The following is a 20,417-nucleotide window of genomic DNA, read 5'->3' on the forward strand; positions in this document are numbered from 1 at the left end:
TCATCTGTTTCTCAGAATCTATTGTTACATAACACATTACCCCAAAACTTAGTGCCTTAAAGCAACATTTATTATCTCACAGTTTCTGTAGGTCAGGAATTTGCAGCTGAGTTTCAGGCTCGCTCTCTCTCACTGGCTCTGCATCCAGACTCACCTGTGATGGTTAGCAGGAGTCAGTTTCTCACAAGTCGTTGCCTCAGTTTCTTGCCACATGGGCCTCTTCATAGGGCAGCACAGCGTGGAACCTTGTTTCATCAGAGAAGAGCCAGAGAGAGTGCAGCAATCTGGAAGTCACCATCTTTTATCACCTGCTTTCAGAAGGGCCAGTATTTGCTGTATTCTGTTCATTAGAAGTAAATCACTAAGGCGGGGATTATTGGGAGCCATTTTCAAAGCTGTCTGCCACAACTCTTGTCTGGCCTTTGCAAGAGAGGTTGAGTTTTAGCTATAAATTTCTTTCTTAAAACTTGCAAAGGAATCCTTCTTTTTCCTTTAGAGGACCAGGTTCCATTCTGAGCCCTTCCTGAGGGAGGAAAAGGAAGTGGGGAAGCCGGGATGTTTAAGGATCACACATACTGCACACTCATCCCACAGTGGATGAGAACAAGATTTGGGGGACTCTGCCTCCAAAACTGCCAGGGTCTGCCTTGGTGAGGGACCGTGGGGATTTTTTGAGAAGAGACCTGGAGTTCCATGTGGGAATGGGCCCTGTAGGGACATCCCATCCCAAGGATAAAGCAGGCAGAGACACACACACAAAGCTGTGGAGGCTATATGAAGGACAAACTGATGGAGCTGCTGGTCTAATCAGATCACACGTGCATCCAACTTACTCAGATTGAGCAACAGGAGAAGACAGTGCTGGCAGTTCCAAGGGGCCGACCACTTCACAAATGTGCTCAGAGAGGATGAGATGGGAGGTGTGGCTGCTGTTTGCACACCTCACCCTTCTGATGGGATTCTAGTGTACAGACAGAGGGACTGCTCATGCAGTGTGAGCGCTAAGTCAGGCCAGCTGCTTCAGGGATGCTCAAGCGAGAAACAGTTTGAAGCGATTTTAACTTTGCTCAATTTTTGCCATCCATCCTGACTTCAGAACCTGGCTCCTGAGAAAGCTGTATTCTGCCTGTGTCCCGGATGTTTCTGTTATTCTGTGCTTTCCAATCAATCAGGCTTCTCTAGGATGGGGGACAAAGGAGTGTAGAGTCCCTGCACTGTGTTTGATTATCTGAACTAAAAGCCCTCCTGGCCTTCTGGACTCCCTTCCTTGGTCCTGACAACCTAGAAGTACCTTCAGATTAAGGTAGTGGGGGCCCCTTTCAAAATGCAAAAGTGCTTGCCATGTGTAGGTGTTAGCTGAGATTAATGACCAGATTAGCTAACTGCCGACAGCCGCACATGAGAACCAAAAACAGGGTAGATTTGGTGAGAAAAATTGGAGAAACGGAAAGATCTGGCATACGGGAAACCTGATAGAGATGTTCAGCAGTTTTGGGGAAGTATCATTTAAGAGAACTCAGCTCCTTATGATGAGGCGGGAAAGGAGTGCCTGCAGAGAAAAGCAGGGTAGAGTAAAAAGAGAAAGTCAACTTTTTTTTTTTTTTGAGACTCTGCTCTGTCACCCAGGCTGGAGTGCAGTGGCATGATCTCAGCTCACTGCAACCTCCACCTCCCGGGTTCAAGTGATTCTCCTGCCTCAGCCTCTGAGTAGCTGGGACCACAGACTCATGCCATCACGCCTGGCTAATTTTTTGTATTTTTAGTAGAGACGGGGTTTCACCGTGTTTGCCAGGATGGTCTTGATCTTCTGACCCCATCATCCACCCACCTCAGCCTCCCAAAATGCTGAGATTACAGGTGTGAGCCACTGAGGCCGGCCCAGGTTTTTTTTTTTTAAAGACAGGATCTCACTCTTGCCCAGGATGGGGTGCGGTGGCACGCTCATGGTTCACTGCAGCCTCGAACTCCTGGGCTCAAACAATCCTCCCATCTGAGCCTCCTGAGTAGCTGAGACTACAGGCCCATGCCACTCTACCTGGCTAATTTTTGTATTTTTTATAAAGACAGGGTTTTGCCAAGTTGGCCAGGCTGGTTTTGAATTTCTGGGCTCAAGCGGTTCACCCACCACAGCCTCTCAGCGCAGGGACGTGAGCCACCACTCCTAGTCTTAAAAGTTTCAAGATGAGCATAAAATAATTAGAACTGCTTTCATTTATTGAGCGCCTACTGAGCATTGCAAATTGCTATTTCATTTTATGCTTCCCAGTAAGAATGTCAAGAATTATTATCCCCATTTTAGAGATGAGAAAACTGAGACTAAAAGACTGCCCCTAAGCCACATAGCTAGAAAGTGGACAAGCCAGGATTCAAAGTCAGATCTGCCTGACCTCAAAATTTATATTGCTTTTTCACTATAATCCCTTGAACTAGGTCCTTCACAGCTTTCCCTAGGGGACAGTTGGGTGGGACAGCTCGATGTGGAACACTTTGACACCCCCAGTGGGACTAGGCACTCCCAGAGAAAGGCCAGTCCAGGACCTAGGCCTTGTGTGCTGGGTCTGTGGGTTCTGCCACCGATTCATCCTCCTCCCTGAACTTTCTAAAATTATTCTTGAGACTTTTAAATGTTTTATTGAGGTGCAAGTTTACAATGACAGCAAACCTTTCAAACTACAGCAAGAGTAACCTGCCTCCTTGGCATATTAAAAAATAATGTTAGTGTCGGTTTTTACGTCCCATAGTTTGGATTGCTGATAAGAGCGCTTCCTTGACAAGATTCTTTTTGAGGTTTACAGAAAGCGTAATAAAATATGTAAGTTACATTTCCACAAACAAAAGCTATAACATAAGTTATTTATAAGCGTGAGATACAAACAGTATCACGATAAATAAACCATAAAGGGTACCTGCAACATTCATCTTAATGTAATTTGCCCAACAAAAGTGTTGAAACAAAGTCAAATTTAGTAGAGAAATGTGTCAGGAAGAAAGGAAAGTTGTAGAGCACAAATGAGAAAAATAGCTGATGTGTAGGGGAAGGAAACAAGGGCATGAGATCAGGTTTGGAGGTCCCTGAGAAGCCCACCCCATGCGGTTGCCCACCCTGCCTGCCCTTGCTCTCCCAAGCCCGCGCGCACTGACCGATTCTTGCCACTCTACACATGCTGCCATCTGCACAGTCCCTGTTCACACCCTTTATAACCTCCACCAACCCCCTACCCCATGGAGAAAGGAATCTCTCACTGCTCCCCCTCTCCTCTAACCCCCAGCCCTAGGGCCAGCTTCCTCAGGCTGCTGCCAGCCTCCCTGCCAGGACCTGGGTCTGACGCAGCCCAAGCACCTTGGAAATCATTTTTTCAATCATTCATTCACCTGGCACAGATAAAGCTAGTGAGCAGGATAAATAAGATGAGTTCCAAGGGGGATGACAGGGTGAGTGTGCTGCTCTGGAGGATGGGCAGAGAGGTGAGGGCTGGCCTGGGTTGTAAAGGATGCAAGGAACCAGTCATGGGCGGGGCTGGAGGAGATGAATGCCAAGCTGAGTGCACGCAAATGCCTGCGCTTGATTCTGACCCCTTTTTCTTATCCCCTTGTCTGATCTTGCTTTGTGCTATTGAGTTTAATACCACAAACTCTTGATATTGTCCTCCAGTCCTCCACGCCCTGGGCCCAGCCCTGGGACATGGGATCAAATGCCACCAACACCATTTTGCCCAAAAGGAACTCCCAGGCCAGTAGGGGAGAAAAGTGAGCCCCACTATGGCCAGCCCTCACCCCCACTCTTGGGCTCATTCCACCCAGACCCTGCACTGATTCCCCTCCCTGCTCAGTCCTGTGACTTAGAATCTTTACCACCTGCTCCCAAATAGGGATGTGAGGTAAAGGAGAAAGAGTGGGCTTTGTAGTCTAAACAGTCCTGGTTCAAATCCCAGCTTCATCCCTTTCCACTACGTGCCCTTGGACTAAAGACCATTTCCCTAAGCCAGCTGTCCTTGAAGCCTCGTGACCTGTAATGGGGGGTCCCAAGCAACAGCCAACACCTGAAGGCCTTTTCCTTCCACGGGCTGGCAGTCTTGAGACTGATCAGACCTCCTCAGGAAGGTTCCTCCCCAAGTCCTGCCCACTGGGGCACGCAGTGATGAAGAGCTCAAACTGCTTTGTCCCCACTGGTGGATGGGGAAACCAAGCCCCTGAGCTGGGGTATGGTCCAGGAAATGTGAGTAGGTGCCCAGTAAATACTCATTGAGTAAGTAAATGAATGGGCAAATAAATTTGGGCAGATGTCTTTAGAGCCTTCCATCAGAAGAACTGGAAGGGCCCCTAGGGACTCCTAACTAGGGTGTGTGAACCAAGAACAGCACGCAGGTCAGCAACCTGTGACGTGGTGTGTGTGCCAAATTACGTGTTTTTGTCTTTTCCTATGGAAGCAGACCACAATATTTCCATCTGTGTTTCGAATAGGATAGCTAACCCAAATACATTTAAAGTCCTGACTCAATCTCCACCCCATTTCACAAACAGGGAAATGGAGTCTCATTTCACTCAGGAAATCAGTAGCAGAATGAGCCTGGAAGAACCTGGCCTCCCACATCTGGGCTCATGTGCCAGCTGGAAATCCCAGCATCTTGCCTGTCATCCTTGAAGCCCCACCCTCTTCTAGATGACTCGCGGCAAAGCCTCCACCAGATGTACACCTTTCTCCCAGCTTCTTCTTAGGGAAGAGGAGAGGATGTGCTGCATCCTGAAAGTCTCTCTAGCCCCAGGAATCCTGGTCCCCAGTTCTTAAAATTCCCATTTCCTAATCTCTTTCAGTGTGTGTGCCTCACTGTTCAAGTGACAGCAGGTAAATTACAAGGGCAGCAAGAAATTACAACCTCAGGAACACCAACTATCAGAACATATCTGGCCAAAACAGTGCTCAGAGAAAAATGTATGCCCTTGAATGCATTTATTTAAAAAGAAAGAAAAGTTGACAAATCAAATTTTCAACTCAACAAAGAAGAAATCAAGTAATTTTTAAAACCACAACATTCATGAAAGAGGCGGCATTTTAAGAGGGGATAATGAAATCAAAGGCTTTTTTTACCTGCTTTGGCAGGTATGATCAGGAGAAGGCAGGAATGAGCAACACTGGGGATGAGAAGTGGAGGGTATTAGTACAGATTCATATGAGTTTCAAATTCTGAGAGAATCTTCCCACAGCGTTATAACAATAAATTTTAAAACTTGGATGAAATGGACAATATTCTGGGCACTGGCTTCCAGAGTTGAGCAGGCATCAGAATCACCTGGAGGGCTTGTTAAACACAGATGCCGAGTCCTACCCCAGAGTTTCTGATTCCATACGTCTGGTGAGGGTCCAAGAATTTGCATTTCTAACAAATTCTCCAGTGACACTGTTGCTGCTGCTCTGGGAACGCACTTTGAGAACCACTGTCCTAGGGTCTAATATCTGACCCGATTTACCCCAGCTACTGAGCTGCCTAGCAGCTCTCTATCTGGATAGGATGTGAAAGGAGGCTTATGATTGGTGGCCCAAAGCTCCTTCATCTGGGTGACAGGACTGGATGATGAAGAACCGTGGATGTCAGGAAGCCAGAACCAGCAGTGAGGCAGAGCCCTGACCCATGCCAGGCTTTACCTGGAGGGGCTCATTTAATCCCATGAGGTTTATTTACGAGGTGAAGAAACTGAGGCACAAAGAGGATTAATAATTCCCTGAGTCACAGCCCATTCTCAAGCACACACTCTGAGAGTAGCCCTGTGCCACCCACACCTTCATTCTGCACCACAAACCTCTGTGCGGCGGGCCTTGTTGTCCTGATTTAAAGGTGTCTGAAGTGACAAGGGCAGCCCTGAGTCCAGGACTCTGGAAGCCAGAAGGGAAGTGGAGCTGGTGAGGTGCCAACTCCAGCCCCCAAGTGGGGAGCTGTACTTTCCTTGAACCCTCAATCCCTCAATTCCCTCATCAGTTAGAAACTGGAGACACTAACAGCCCTTTCCTCACAGCGTCGTTGTGAAGAATAAGTAAGTGTCCACCTCCTTGCCTGGCACGGGTTCTCAGCTACAGTAGCTTTATAGTTGTCATTAAAGTTATTATTATATAACCTCCAGAGTTACTCACAGGCACTTCCACCGATGTTATCTCATTTCGTTCTCACAGCCACCCTGGGGGTAGCTGGCGCCCTTTTTGTTTTACAAATAAGGAAAATGAGGTCCTGGGAGGGGTGGTTAGGGACCCAACAGCACCCACACTGCCAGTGGCAGAGCCTGAATTAGAAACAGGAGCCCCCCGGGGCCAGGGCAATGGCATCTACCCTATCTGAGGGTCCTTGTCACAGGAAGGGAGTGAGGCAGCGCTTGCCCAGACCCCAGGCATCCTGCAGCTTTCAGCCTTCCTGTTGGCCTCCCTCTCCACACCCACCACAACGGTTCAGCAAGGGCCAGGAACTTGCCCAAGGTCACACAGTGGGCAAGCGACCTAACTCCAGACCCAGGCCTGGAGGCCTGTTGGGAGAAGAGAGAAAGAATCCCCAACCTGCACTTCCTGCCCTTCCCGGTCCTCTGAAAATGACCCTACTGGTAGGCAAATACATCTTTCTCTCCAACTGAGCCCCTGCAAAGAAAACTGCAAACAAAATAAACAAGAGTCATAAGAATAATACATCAGCCATTACTCTGGGGGGATGGAGTGGGAGGTGAGCCACGCTGTCCAGTGCCTACTACGTGCCAGGGCCAATGCTCTGAGCTCCCTCAATATCTCACTCGCGGCTCACGAACATCCCGCAAGCACGCCTTTCCCTTTTTGTAAACAAGAAAACCGAACCCTAAAGATATGGAATCACTTCAAGGTCACTCAGCTAGGAAGTGGCTAGTCCAAATTTGAACACACTTCTGGCCAACAGCACATCCGAGCTCTCACCACTGTCCGCACCACAAGCAGCGGGAGGAAGAGCCCAGGACAGGGGTGCGACATTCAAAGAGTTTGCACCTAACGATTTTAGAATTAGCTGGAAGAAAATGATTCTGCTTGTCTCCCCAAGGGTGGAGCGGAAGGTGACTACTCCGTGTGCGGTCCTGTCCACGGCGCCCTGGGCCTGGATAGACAGTCACTGAGGCGCGAGCAGAACGGGGAGTGGTTCCAGAGCCCAGACTGGACTGGAGCAGGGAGGGGCTCACCACTTGCGTCTGCCAAAGAAATCCCGCTGTTTGCTCTAACTAGGAGCTGCCACCCACTCCTTGACATTCGGGAACCCGAAGTCCCCAGACCCTCCGAGCCGCAAGCGGGTTCCCACGCGCGACCACAGCCCCCTCCATCCTGCAACGAATTTCGAGAGCCAGGTCCCCGCTCCCCACCGGGCGACCCCGCGTCCCTAGCCCAGCCGCAGCTGGCACGCGTGGGCACCTGAGAGTCACGCCTCGGTCCGCCTGGCCAGAGCCAGGGAGTGTCTCCAAAGTGGCTGCGACGCCGCGGCCGAAACCCGGGCGGGGGCGAATTCTCCCCATGCGGGTCGGCGTCCTCCGGAGCGCAGAGAACGCTATGGTGTTCCCCTCGCCCCGCGCGCAGGCAACGCGAAGCCTGCGCCCGGGAGTGCGCCCCTTTCGTTGCTTCCGCAGCTGTAGTGTCCAAGGGGCTTCTGTGGATTCTGCCGGGTCCTTCCAGGGTTGCAACTCCATTGTAACTGAAAGGATTCATTTGGTTTGGCTTTTGCTCAGATGAAGAAAATTGGAAGAAAACGAAAACCCCCTCAGCAAAAGACAATTTCACCAGCGGAGCGCTCTACCAGCCCAGCGCGTTGTCTGGGAAGCGGCCCCGGCCGGGAGGAGCGGGGAGTGTCTGCTAATTGCAGCTTCGTTAGATTTCGGGTTTGGGAGGCTGCGGTTCGGGCGCTAATATCCGCCGCCCATTATCCTGGCTAATAAATTTGACCTATTGTTCGTTTGTTAAAATGATGTCACCTTGGAACAGTCCCTAAGCTCCTATTTCCATGAATTAGGCCTTTATTGAAAGCCGGGAGCCAATGAGAGGAGAGAGGCTTGTTGATCGCAGCCAATGGCTGCGGCGGGAGAGGAATTAGCAGCGGAAACTCCAGGTTCGGTTCAAGAAAGATGACACAGAGCCTGTCGGGCCCGCGCACTCTTGGCAAAGTTTCAGTGCGACGAGAGGCGCCGGGCGCTCCATGGCCGCGCCGTAACGGGGACCCAGCCGCCTCCCCGCCCAGCCCAGCCCAGCCCTTCCGCCCGCCCAGGATGGAGGCGCCCGCCAGCGCGCAGACCCCGCACCCGCACGAGCCCATCAGCTTCGGCATCGACCAGATCCTTAACAGCCCGGACCAGGACAGCGCATCCGCCCCGCGGGGCCCCGACGGCGCCAGCTACCTGGGAGGCGCCCCCGGGGGCCGTCCGGGCGCCACATACCCGTCTCTGCCCGCCTCCTTTGCCGGCCTCGGCGCGCCCTTCGAGGACGCAGGATCTTACAGTGTCAACCTGAGCCTAGCGCCCGCCGGCGTGATCCGGGTGCCGGCGCACAGGCCGCTGCCCGGGGCCGTGCCGCCGCCTTTGCCAAGCGCTCTACCCGCCATGCCCTCCGTGCCCGCGGTCTCCAGCCTGGGAGGCCTCAATTTCCCCTGGATGGAGAGCAGCCGCCGCTTCGTGAAAGACCGTTTCACAGGTGAGCAGAGCTGGCGACCAGGCTCCAGGCCTCCGCCCTCTCGGGGCCAGAGGCGCCGCGCCCTGTGCGCTCCACTCCGGGAAACCATTCCAGAGGCCCAAGCGCGGCAGAGGCCTCGACCCCCGGGCCCCGGGCAGCCGTAGTGGGGAGGGTAATCGGAGAGTTGCAGGAAAATAAGCCTGTGCCCAGGGGAAGGGACATGGGGCTAGGGCGTCTCCCGACTGGCTTGGTGTCGCTGGAAACGCTCGCGACCAGCGAAATAGCGGAGCTCTCCGTGTCCCACGGGGCGCCACGGGGTCCGCATGGGGCCCGAACGGTGGCCAAGTCGGGCTGGGCTTCAGGGGCCCTCGTGTGTCTCCGCAGCGGCGGCCGCACTCACGCCCTTCACCGTGACCCGGCGCATCGGCCACCCCTACCAGAACCGGACGCCGCCCAAGCGTAAGAAGCCGCGCACGTCCTTTTCCCGGGTGCAGATCTGCGAGCTGGAAAAGCGCTTCCATCGCCAGAAGTATCTGGCCTCGGCCGAGAGGGCGGCGCTCGCCAAGTCCCTCAAAATGACGGACGCGCAGGTCAAGACCTGGTTCCAAAACAGGAGGACCAAGTGGCGGTGAGAGAGGCCTGACCCAGCCCACCTTACACCTGCCCTTCGCCTGCCCCGCCCTGAACGGCAGCCTCGCACTCGCCCCATTTTAAGGCTATCCCCTACCCCCGCCCTCCCACGCCTCCCCCAAGCACACTCCCACCCCACCTTCGCAGATTGTACCTCCTCCTTTCACCCTTTTCGCTGGCCTGTGCTTCTCTCTCCATCTTGGTCTTCCACGCCTCGGTTTCTCCTCCAAGCCCATCCCTATCTTTCGTGAGCCCCTCTAACTCTTTCCCCGGGTTTTGTTCGGTCTCCTGCGCTCGCTTGATTTCCTCTCACTACCCCCCAATACACACACACACACACACACACACGCACACACAAGGGCCTCTCGCACTCTCCTTCTCCTTCCAGCCTGCCCTCTCTGATTTTAAACAATCCCTCATGGACGCCGGTTCCCCCTCTAGCTCCGCATCTCCACTCCAGCCGCGTTTTTATTCAATCTCTGTTTTCATTCAACCCGTAAATGGCGAAGCGATCGAGTCTGGAAAGGGGTTCAAGACCGGCCTTGGGTGAACTGGATGAAACTGACCCCGGGCGTCGTGCGGGCGGTGCAGAGCCAGCCTGCTCACCCGCAGACCCCAGCAACCCCGGTGCTTGCGGGGCCAAGTCAGTTACACTTAGGCCCTGCCCTTGCTATCCCGCTAAAGGAACAATCTTTATTGATGGTGAAGCCACAATATCCAAGCGTGCAGGTGGGCGGCGAGCAGAGTCCCCTCCTGGAGACCCTCTGGCTTACAACAAAAACAAATGATCCCAACCCGCTCCCTGGATATGAGGGCCTCGGGCGTAAAGCGCGGGCTAGGAGGCAGACGCGCTCTGCCCCTCGAGGCTCCCGGAAGGCCTCCGCTCCCGGGAGGGCCGGGGCCCCGCCGGCGGCCCCGTGGTGCCGGGTGCTTGACAGTGCTGTCCTTCTCCCTCCCCCGGTGCAGGCGGCAGACGGCGGAGGAGCGGGAGGCGGAGCGCCAGCAGGCGAGCCGGCTCATGCTGCAGCTGCAACACGACGCCTTCCAAAAGAGCCTCAACGACTCCATCCAGCCCGACCCGCTCTGTCTGCACAATTCGTCGCTCTTTGCTCTGCAGAATCTGCAGCCCTGGGAGGAGGATAGTTCCAAGGTCTCCGCCGTTACTTCGCTGGTGTGAGCCCACCGGCGCGCACAGTCGCCACGGAACGCCGCCCCCACCGAGCGGGGCGCCCCGGACCCCCCCCCCCAGCCGGGCTGCGGGGGAACCGGGGCCGAGAGGGGAAGGGGCCGCCCAGTTCGAGTAGGCCCCAGGGCGCGGCCGCTGACTGGCCGGCCGCGGAGGGGGGTCGGGCCCGGGCTCCGCGCGGCCGCACAATCCGAGCCCCTGCCCCGCGCCCCGTCCTGCCCCAGGCCCGGGCCTGACAAAGAAAGCGCCTTACGTTTCTCCGCCCCCCGCCCGCACCCCCCGGGCCGGGCGCCTGTATTATACTTTGTACTTTTGCCCAAACGTGTAAATAATAAAAAGTTTTGGCTTTTTTCTTTAGAAACTGGCCACCTGCTTCCCCTGCGGGGGCCGCTGGAGGAGGGGCAGCCGACCCGGCAGCTGGGGGAAGTTCCAGGGGCCCAGGGCACCCTGCGTTTAGGCTGGGTCCACTCTTCTTCTTTTCCGTTCCTTTTATTTAAGTCGTTTTATTTAATAAAAAAAGTTAGCTATTTCACTTAACGCCGCTTTTATTTCGTTTTGGTTCCAAAAATGTTCGGCGACCCCTGGCCCTGCGCTCCACCCCTACGGCGGTAGAAGCCGAGCGGCGGTGTGCAGGGCGCGTCCACTTCTGCAAGGTTCGTCTGCATTCGCCTCGGCTGCAACCCCGGCCAGGGGCCCGGCGGAGGATGCGCGGTGCAGGTCAGTTGGTGCGGGCCGCCCGCAGCCTGGGTGCCCGCGGGATGGGGACTGGGCGTGGGAAAGGTGCTCCAGGCCGGAAGGCCGCGGGCCAACGCCGGGGCGGGCTGGAGAGTGAAGGGCCGGGCCAGGGCCGACCTAGGCCCCCTTAGGTCAAATCCACCTGTGGGGTGGGAGGCAAGGTGGCCTCGAACTTCTTGGAACTCAAGCCGGAACTCGGAGTCCCTCTTCACCCTGCAACCCGCTTTCCTCCCTCTTTTTCCCCGGAGCCTCGGAGAGGACCTGGCTCTGGCGGGTCTGGGCGCGCTGTGGGCAGGCTCTGCGCGTAGAGCAGGTGGAAGTCCTCGGTGTCCAAACGCCTGGGGAGCAAATGCAGCGCACAACCCCGGGGGCCCCGCTCCTTGTTGGGTTTGCGTGGGACCCCAGGTGGAGCATGACGTTATGTGACGTCACCACAACCCCCCGCAGCATCACTGGGCTGAAGTGGGCGGGGCTCCTGGAACTCAGAACTCTAAGCCCTGGTTTGGTCGCCGCGTGGCCGGGTCCACCCAGCTCCACCGTGGCTCAAGAGGTGGAAGTTTCAGGTTGGCAGGATTGGGAGCGTTTGACCTCTACCAACCACGACGAACACACAAAGTCTGTGAACATTTCCTCTTGTTTTATCCCCCCTTTTATCATTCTCGCTTTCAGTCTTCTAAAAACTTACTTTCCGGCTCTCCGTTTCTTTCTCTACAATGTTCCGTGTTTTCTCCTCTGTATGTTATTCTGGGTCTCTGTTTGGCTATATCTTTCTCCTTTTCTTTACAGTTTTATGATGTTTCTCAGTTTAGTTCGTCCTTTACTGCTTTTCATTGCCCTCAGCCTTTTCTTGTTCTGTCGTCTCCTCCTCTTTCTCTTCCCCGTTGTGACTCTTGCCCTCTGTGTCTCTTTGGGTTTCTTTGTCTCTCTCCTCTCCATTGTCCTCTTTTTGTCCTTTTGTCTTCCCTTTCTTGCCTATCGAATTTGCCTTTATGTCTCTCTCTCGCGCTCTCTCTCTCTCTCTCTCTCTCTCTCTCTCTCTCTCTCTCTCTCCTTTCCTTTCTCCCTGATTCCCTCCCTTCCTCTTCCAGGCCCAGCTCCCAGTAGCTCCTAAGGCGAAACACTCTCGGGCCGCGTCCCAGAGCCCTCTCCACTCCACAAGCACCCCCCTCCCACCCGCCTCATCCTACTGCCTCCCTCAGAGCCAGAGCCGTGGGCCACCCTTCGGGGCCCGGTGCTCCAAGTCTTCGTTCTATGCGGGCTGCGGGACTGTCTACACCTGCAGGGCCCGAGGAAGGGGAGGAGGCCTGAAAAACACCTTGAACCCCCAGCGCTCCTGCCTTCACCTCCCCCTCCAAGCCCAGCTAGTCTGGGATCTGCGCCTTTGGGGACAGAAAGACACCCGGGGAGGGACTAGGGTGACTCAGAGCTTCGGGTATGTTCCGTGAGTGTTTCCCTGAAATGCTTTTATTTTCTCCACTAAAAATCCTGATGAACGCCGTCATCGGGTTGAGAAAGGTTGGTCCTTTGGCTCAGGACTAGAGGGATCCTTGCCTTTGCTGGCGGAGAAGCGCCTTCCTGGGAGACGGGTGTCGCGGTCCAGCTCCCCTCTGTTTTATTTTGTTGCTCCATAATAAGGCCTAGCGGGTTTTTTCTTAATTGTTTTTATTTCAATGGGTTTTGGGGGAACAGGTGGTGTTTGGTTAGATGGCTAAGTTCTTTAGTGGTGATTTCTGAGATTTTGGTGCACTCACCACCCGAGCAGTGTACACGGTACCCAATGTGTAGTCTTTTAGCCCTGGCCCTTCCACCCTTTCCCCAGAGTCCCCAGAGTCTTTTATTGAGACGGAGTCTCGCTTTGTTGCCAGGCTGGAGTGCAGTGGCTGTGATCTCGACTCACTGCAACCTCTGCCTCCTGGGTTCAAGCGATTCTCCTGCCTCAGCCTCCCGAGTTGCTGGGACTACAGGCACACGCCACCAAACCCAGCTAATTTTTTATATTTTTAGTAGAGACAGGGTTTCACCGTGTTGGCCAGGATGGTCTCTCTTGACCTCGTGATCTGCCCGCCTCGGTCCCCCAAAGTGCTGGGATTACAGGCGTGAGCCACCGCGCCCGGCCCAACGAATCATTCTTATAAGACCTAGAATTTTTGTTTTTCAAAATTACTTTTGTTCTTTTGCCAGGGTAGCCCTCGATTCTTTGGTCCTCTTTGGAGACACAGGCACGTTGTCTTTTTTTCTTTCTGTCGGGCGCCTAGCTTTTCGCAGAAGGCCTCTGGCCGAGAAGCCTGCCTGGGGTAAGAGTCCAGGCAGGCCGGGGATGGGGAGCTGGTCTCGCTGTGGAACTCGGGGGCGCCTGGCTTTCCCTCACCCAGTGCCTTCGCGGCGTTTGTCGTCTTCCAGCCCTTTGTTTCCACCAAGCGTTGCCGAGCCAGAAATGGGCTACGGGTTTTTTTCCAGTTACCGGGCTGAGCCCACTCATATGGGACCGAGTAGCGACCATCTCTCGCCCACGTCCAGCCAGAGCAGTGTGGGCGCCCCCAGCGGGTGGGAGAGATTGCCCAGCGGCGCAAGGGCGTTTAACGCCTAACTCCCTCCTCCTGGGGTGCCGAGCAGCTAAGTCGTCGTTTCCGCCGTGGCTGCGCGGGACTGAAGTCCGAGGACTCCCCGTCCTCGGTCGGGGACACAGCTCCCACTGCCCCCAACCATGCGGGCTTTGGGCAGGATCCGACACGGTAACGTCCGGAGAGGGCAGGCTCCCCTGAGGCTGAGCTTAAGGAAAAAGGAATCTGGAGTAGCCTGAAGGGCCCCACGAGGGCGCCTCCTTTGCTAACCTCTCCCAGCCTTAGGCCAAGGCTTGGGAGGCAGGCGGCCGAGTGTTGGCGCCCAGCCCGGCCGAGGACAGGATGGAGGACGAGAAGCAGCCGGCCTCTCGGCGAGAGCTGGGGACGCCAGCCTCAGTCCCAACGTCTCTAAAGCCGCGCCCATTTTACTGATGCAGGGCGGGGAGACCAAGGCAGCTCCAGGGACCTAGCGGACTGATTGCGCGGGTTCTCCCGGAGCCCTGGTTTGGAGGCTGCGCCTGGGGCCCTACAGGCAGGCGGGGAGGCCTGGGCCGAAGGCGTCTGCAAGGGGCGACGCTGCTGGCCTGGGCAGGGAGTGAGGCCAGGATCAGCTCTCCCTAGGAGGCCGCGCAGCGGGTAGGGTCTGGGATTGGGGGACGCCAAGGGGACCTGGCCAAATCAGAGCCCTCCGGAGAGAACGCCGAAAATTCTGGGGCCCGCCGTTCCCTTCCCGCTAGTGGGAATGGTTCCGGGTCATCAATTCCCAGTCCAGGGCCTGGGAGGGAGCTCTGATTTGCGACGCACAGAACTTGCAAGGTTCGGATGCCCTCCCCAATTTGCAGATGGAAAAACTACGCCTAGGCAGGGCGCAGTGGCTCACGCCTGTAATCTCAACACTTTGGGAGGCCGAGACAGGAGGATTGCTTGAGCCCAGGAATTCAAAACCAGCCTGAGCAAATAGCGACCCCGTCTCTACAAAATAAAATGAGTTAGCGGGACGTGGTGGCGCGCGCCTGTGGTTCCAGCTACTCCGGAGGCTGAGGTGGGAGGATCGCTTGAGCCCAGGAGGTCGAGGCTACAGTGAGTCGTGATCGCACCACTGCACTGCAGCCTGGGCGACAGAGTGAGACCCTGTCTCAAAAAAAGAAAGAAAGAAAAATAAAGTAAGCTTCAAAGAACAGACATTAGTTCTGGGTGGTGCAGCGGTGGCAGCCCCGTGCTCTCGCCCCCAAACCAAGCGCTCTCTGTAGTGCTGGGTGGAGGAGCTTTGCGTAGTGAAGGTGAAGAGGTGGCTTCCTGGTGGGGTGGAGGGGGTGCCTGCAGTCACCTTGACCCTAGACCCGGGGTCGCGGTGGGACAGAGGAGCCTGCCGCTCGGCTTGGGCCTCTGAATTCCAAGGGCGCCCGGCGCTTCTAGTCGCCCAAGGCTTGAGCGCTGGCTCCTTTGCTATCCGTGCCGAAGCGGGGAGACCTAGCCGCGGCCACCACGAGCGCAGCGGTGAAACCCGGAGGTCCCAACCTTCGCCTGTCCGCTTCGGCAGCTTTGCGAAGAGTGGTGCGCGGCTGGGAACTGAGGCTCTGGCGGACCTGAGGTCGAAAGATGCGGCTGAGCCACTTCGACGGCCAGGGCCGGGGCTGCCGCCAGCGGTGCGAGGTCTGTTTACCCGCGGCCGAGCTAGGCGCTCCGGCAGCGCCTGGCCTAAGTAGCGACCTGGCTGAAGGTTCCTGGGAACATTTGCCAAAATCCCAACCTCTGCCTCGGCCCAACTAAACCATGTGTAACCATGTGCACCAAGGCCGCAGGGCAGCTGGTGTGGTGCAGGCGCCTGTATCCTGGAGTAGTGAAAGTTTCTCCGCACGGAAGGCGGTTTTCTCTCTGCGAAATTCCAAAGTCAGCCCCCCATTTCCAAGCACCTGCTCGGTTAAGAGCATCTACTGTCAGTGACGCCCAGCCCCAGGCTTGCACTTTCTTGGCTCAGACACTGGCAAAGTCCTCTAGAAATTGCCTTGGTGATCGGTGCCTTCCCTCGGGCCACCCAGACGCCGGTGGCACTGAGTCTTCCGCGCAGTTTTGCGGACCCTCGCTGTGTGGTCCCGATCAAATGGCTTCGACTCTCTGCAGCTTGGTTTCTGAAACTGTAAAACTAGTCACTAAAGACTCTTTCAGATAAAGAAAAAAAAAAAAAACATGGCATATGGTACAGCTGATTATCAATTTTTTATGAATACAAAAGTATTTTAGAAATTTTTTTGGATAAAAATCTAATTAAGTGTGGTTGTTTAATCAGAGGTGGTGCTCTTTTGGAGGAAAAGACAGGAATGGAACGGTGTCCTCCACTGCCATGAATTGTCCTCTGGTCACCGGTAGTAGAGACCGTGGTACAGTCATCTGGGAAACGTGGCCTGGCTCCATCTGCCTATACTTGTCAGTGTCCTGGTGTTACCCTGAGGTCAGTGGCCAGCACGCCAGTTGAAACAAATGTTGTTCGTGTATGAGACCCGCTGCCAGTTGATGAGTTCGTTATTAAGCCCCTTTACTATGCTCTTACTCTGTGTGGAGAGGTGGGATGGGAGAAGAAAAAACATGCGAACAGAATACTTGAGCAGGTTTTTTCCTGCTCCTTCCACCATCCCCTTGATTCCCCAGCATAGTCCTGTGTTCCCATTAGGTAGGAAGTTGAGGAGCAGAGAAGGCAGGCAACCCACCCAAGTTCACCCCCAAGTGCCTTAACCGCCTCTGGACTCAAAGGACTCACTGGCTGTGGGGCCCGAGCCAGGCGGTGTTCTCACAGGATCACAGCCTGGAAAAGTCCCATTGGCTGGGGTTTATTAGAAAGATTTGTGCTGACCCAGGCTCCCTGGTTTTAAGAAGCCAAATCCTTGAGTGGAGTGAGAGTCCTAGATTGGCTTTAAAATCCTCCAGACCTCGCACAGCCCATGCGCTGGCTGCTACCTGGGATGTATTATTGACTTTGCTATCAAGCACTGTTGGTCAATGGATTTATCCCAGCTGCACTGAAACTCTCCAGGGCAGGGAATCTGGGATGGCAGCGCACCCTTTGCCTCCTTCGTCCCCCATCCAGGAAAAATCCACTTCTTCCGCCAGCCCGCAGAGCCTCAGCCAACAAGAGGGATGCAGAGCACTCCAGAGAAGAACCCAGAACTGGCCCACCCTCCCCCCCCATCAGGAAGGTAGCCCTCCGCAGGTCCTAGGGGGTGAGGTCAGCCCTGAGGCTGGAGAAGTTGGTGTTGGGCTCAGGGGCCGACGTTGATTATCCAGCACGCGAAGCTGCCTCATATTTGCATCCACTGTTCGGGTGCCATAACTGGGGTTTTGTCACTAGGACGCAGTGAGACTAAGGAGAAGGGGAGGAGAGAGCAGAGAGGAAATGCCACCCTGGGGAAGATGCCAAGAGAGGGTGCTGGGCAGGGGTGAAGTTTATTAATGCCTACCGTTTCTAGCTCGTTTGTTGGAGGGGGCAGGCAGGGGCCCTCTGGGCAGGGATGGTGCCATGCCCTTATTAATAGTTCCCAGCTCTGGGAGGCCCTCAGAGCCCCAGCCACTTGTATCTTCCTGAGCCCTGGCTTCGGGGAACCCAGCAGCTACCATTTAGTGAGGGCACCTGCACGACCCCATGTGATCCTCAAAGGACCCCAAGAGATAGATACTATTGTAATTTTCATTTTGCAGATGAGTAAACTGAGGCTCTGAGGAGTGACATCACATTCCCAAGGCTACTCTGGTGCCAGGACTTTAAAGGAAGCCACCTGAATCCGGTTCATTGGTTTTCTCCAGTGAGGCACCTCAAACCTTGTTATTAAAGCCAAGGTCTTTATGTGACTGCCGAAGGGAATTCTGACCGGGTTGAATATTACCATCCCTAAACACCACCAGGTATAAATCAGAAACTCCTGGGTGGTTTTTGTTTGTTTTGTTGTTTTGTTTGTTTGTTTGTTTGTTTTTTTAGATGGAGTCTCTTTTGCCCAGGCTGGAGTTCAGTGGAGTGATCTTAGCTCACTGCAACTTCTGCTTCCCAGGTTCAAGCAATTCTCCTGCCTCAGCCTCTCGAGTAGCTGGAATAACAGGTGCCTGCCACCATGCCAGCTAATTTTTGTATTTTTGATAAAGACAGGGTTTCACCATATTGTCCAGGATGATCTCGAACTCTGACCTCAAGTGATCCCCAGCTTCGGCCTCCCAAAATGCTGGGATTACAGGCGTGAGCCGCTACGCCCCGCCATGGGCTTTTTTTTTTTAAACGTTGTTGCTGCTGCTACCATTAGAATCCCTTGTTATTTCTCTTTTGTGCCTCCTGAAGATGGTTGGAAGGCGATAGCTCTTGTGCTTTATCTAAAAGATTCAGGGAGGCTCTACTGCCAACCCCCACACCTCCAACTCCCAGCTCAGGCTGAAGAACAGGCTCTAGTGAACCCCTGTGGTGGTGAGACGCCCTGGTGTAGCCCACAGCTGCTGGGCCTGAGGACTTTCAGCCCTGGGGAAGGAAGATGACAGGCCATCAATGCATTTTGCCTCCTGCACCAAAATGCCCACCACATATGTGAAACTTTAACAGGCTGGGTTTAAAATCTCAGCTTTGCCACTCACAAGGTATGTGGTCCTAGATAAGTCACTTTGCCTCTGTGCCCCAGTGTGCTCACCTGGGTATTGCCAAAAAACAGATCTTCCTCATGGGGTGGTTTGAAAGATTAAACCTGGAGCCCAATGCACAGTAAGCACTATGCTGTTATTATAAGTGGCAGGTGAATTGCCACACGGTAAATATTGTTCTTGTTTTCCTCACAGAGAGAAGGAAGCAAACCTAGTAACTTAAGTAGTGAGTAACTTGATCACGGTCAGACGTTTAAACAGCAGAGCTGGAATTCAAACCTAGTTATGCCTGAGTGTAGAGCCCTGCTTTGCCTCAGTCTGCACCATGTCTCCCCCAAAGAAGATCAGAAAAGGTTGTTGATTGTTGAACATCCGGATTATTCTAAGTAGGAGTAACCAGTGGCTCTGCTGCCTTCTGGGGCTTCAGTTTCCTTTGATTGCTGACGTTTGGCATATTGCAAGTGCTCAGTACATGTTCATAAAATAATCGTACTAATAGTAAGTAGCAATTCTAGAACCGCTACTGTGGGCCAGGCAGTGAGCTGAGCATTTATACAGGCATCTTACACATTTACCCTTAAAGTAAGCCTAGGAAGTACAGTTGCCTTTAATCCACCTGGGTTTAAACTGCATACCTCCACGTAGACACAGATTCTCCTCTGCCTCTGTCACCCCTGAGACAGCAGGACCAACCCCCCGTCCACTTCCTCCTCAGCTTACCCAACATGAAGACGATGAAGATAAAGACCTTTATGATGATCCACTTCACTTAATGTACAGTAAATATATTTTTCTCCTCTTTATGATTTTTAGTGGTATTTTCTTTTGTCTAGCTTCCTTTATTATAGAAATACAGTACATAATACTTATACTAAATATATATTCATCGACTGTTTATGTTGTCAGTAAGGCTATGGGTACTTACGTTTGGGGGGAGTCAAAAATTACACATGGATTTTTGACTGTGCAGGGATTGGTTCTCCTAACCCCCACATTGTTCAAGGGTCAACTGTAGATAGTAATATTCCATCTTGAAGGTGAGAAAGCTGAGATGTGAGGATGTTAAGTAACTAATCAATGTCACATAGAATATAAGATGGAATGCAGGTGTTTTGACTGCAGAGAGAAAAGAAACCTGGTAAGTGCTGGGCACCTACTATGTGTCGAGCACTGAATTCAGGGTCATGGGGTACATTTTCTCACTCAGTCCTCACAATCACGTTAGAAAACAGTTTTGAAGCCCCATTTACAGATGAGAAAACCTAAGGCTCAGCAACTTCAAAGTGTATTTGCCCAAAGCCACACAGCTAAATACAATAGTTGTCTACATACTAGCTCAGGATGCTTCAATCCATTTCAAAAGTTGGCCTCGAAATCTTCAACCAAAGCTGGGGTGCTCTCTGGAGGTGGGGCAGAGACTGTGATGGGAGAGATAGTTCTCACATAAAATGCAGCTTCTCCCATGAGGAGGCGAGGCAAATGATATTCCTCGGGCTGTCTCTCAGGGAAGAAATGTCACTGACAGGGACCAGACACTGATGAAGTGTCCAGAAGCGAGAGGAACGCAGTGTTACATCAGGGTCGAGGTGGGCAGGGGCTTGAAGGCCTATTCTCTGGCTGCATTGCTAGGAGCCACTTCTCCTTGCTGATTTCCTCTCCTCCCCCGGCCTCCCTCCCCCTGCACGACTGCCTCTGTTCCTACTGCCTCCAGAAGGAGCTGCCTTGGACAAAGGCCCCAGGCCTTTTGCACAGTTCCTGTTCAAAAGCATAGGAGGGAAGGGCATCTGTGTCACTCAACTGCATCTAAGATTTAAAGATCAAGAAGGTGGATTCTTTGGTTTGTCCTTAAAATTCATTCAGTGGAAAGCAAAATATCTTGAACCTGGGAGTAAGTAAATCCTGAAGAGCAGGGTCCAGGCTGACTTCTTGGATTTGTTTCTTCCACATAAGCTGGGTTTTACCAACACAGCCATGCACTGTTCCATACAAGCTTCTCCTGAGGCCTCATGATGCTCAGCAGAGCACTGAGCACTTAGTAGGTGGTTCG

At 53.8% G+C, this 20,417-nt stretch overlaps 1 protein-coding gene across 1 annotated transcript; it reads left to right on the forward strand.

Moving 5' to 3' along the window:
• Nucleotides 1–8,132: 8,132 nt before the first annotated feature.
• TLX3 (T cell leukemia homeobox 3) lies at nt 8,133–11,003 on the forward strand. Its single transcript, XM_012461025.2, has 3 exons — nt 8,133–8,671; nt 9,035–9,278; nt 10,247–11,003. The coding sequence occupies exons 1-3, from the start codon at nt 8,251–8,253 to the stop codon at nt 10,455–10,457; spliced, it is 876 nt and encodes a 291-aa protein (XP_012316448.1). The 5' UTR covers nt 8,133–8,250; the 3' UTR covers nt 10,458–11,003.
• The last annotated feature ends 9,414 nt before the right edge of the window (nt 11,004–20,417 follow it).

This window comes from Aotus nancymaae, unplaced genomic scaffold (assembly GCF_030222135.1).
Source record: "Aotus nancymaae isolate 86718 unplaced genomic scaffold, 86718_ANA_hifiasm-v0.15.2.pri h1tg000015l_1, whole genome shotgun sequence".
Lineage (NCBI taxonomy): Eukaryota > Metazoa > Chordata > Mammalia > Primates > Aotidae > Aotus > Aotus nancymaae.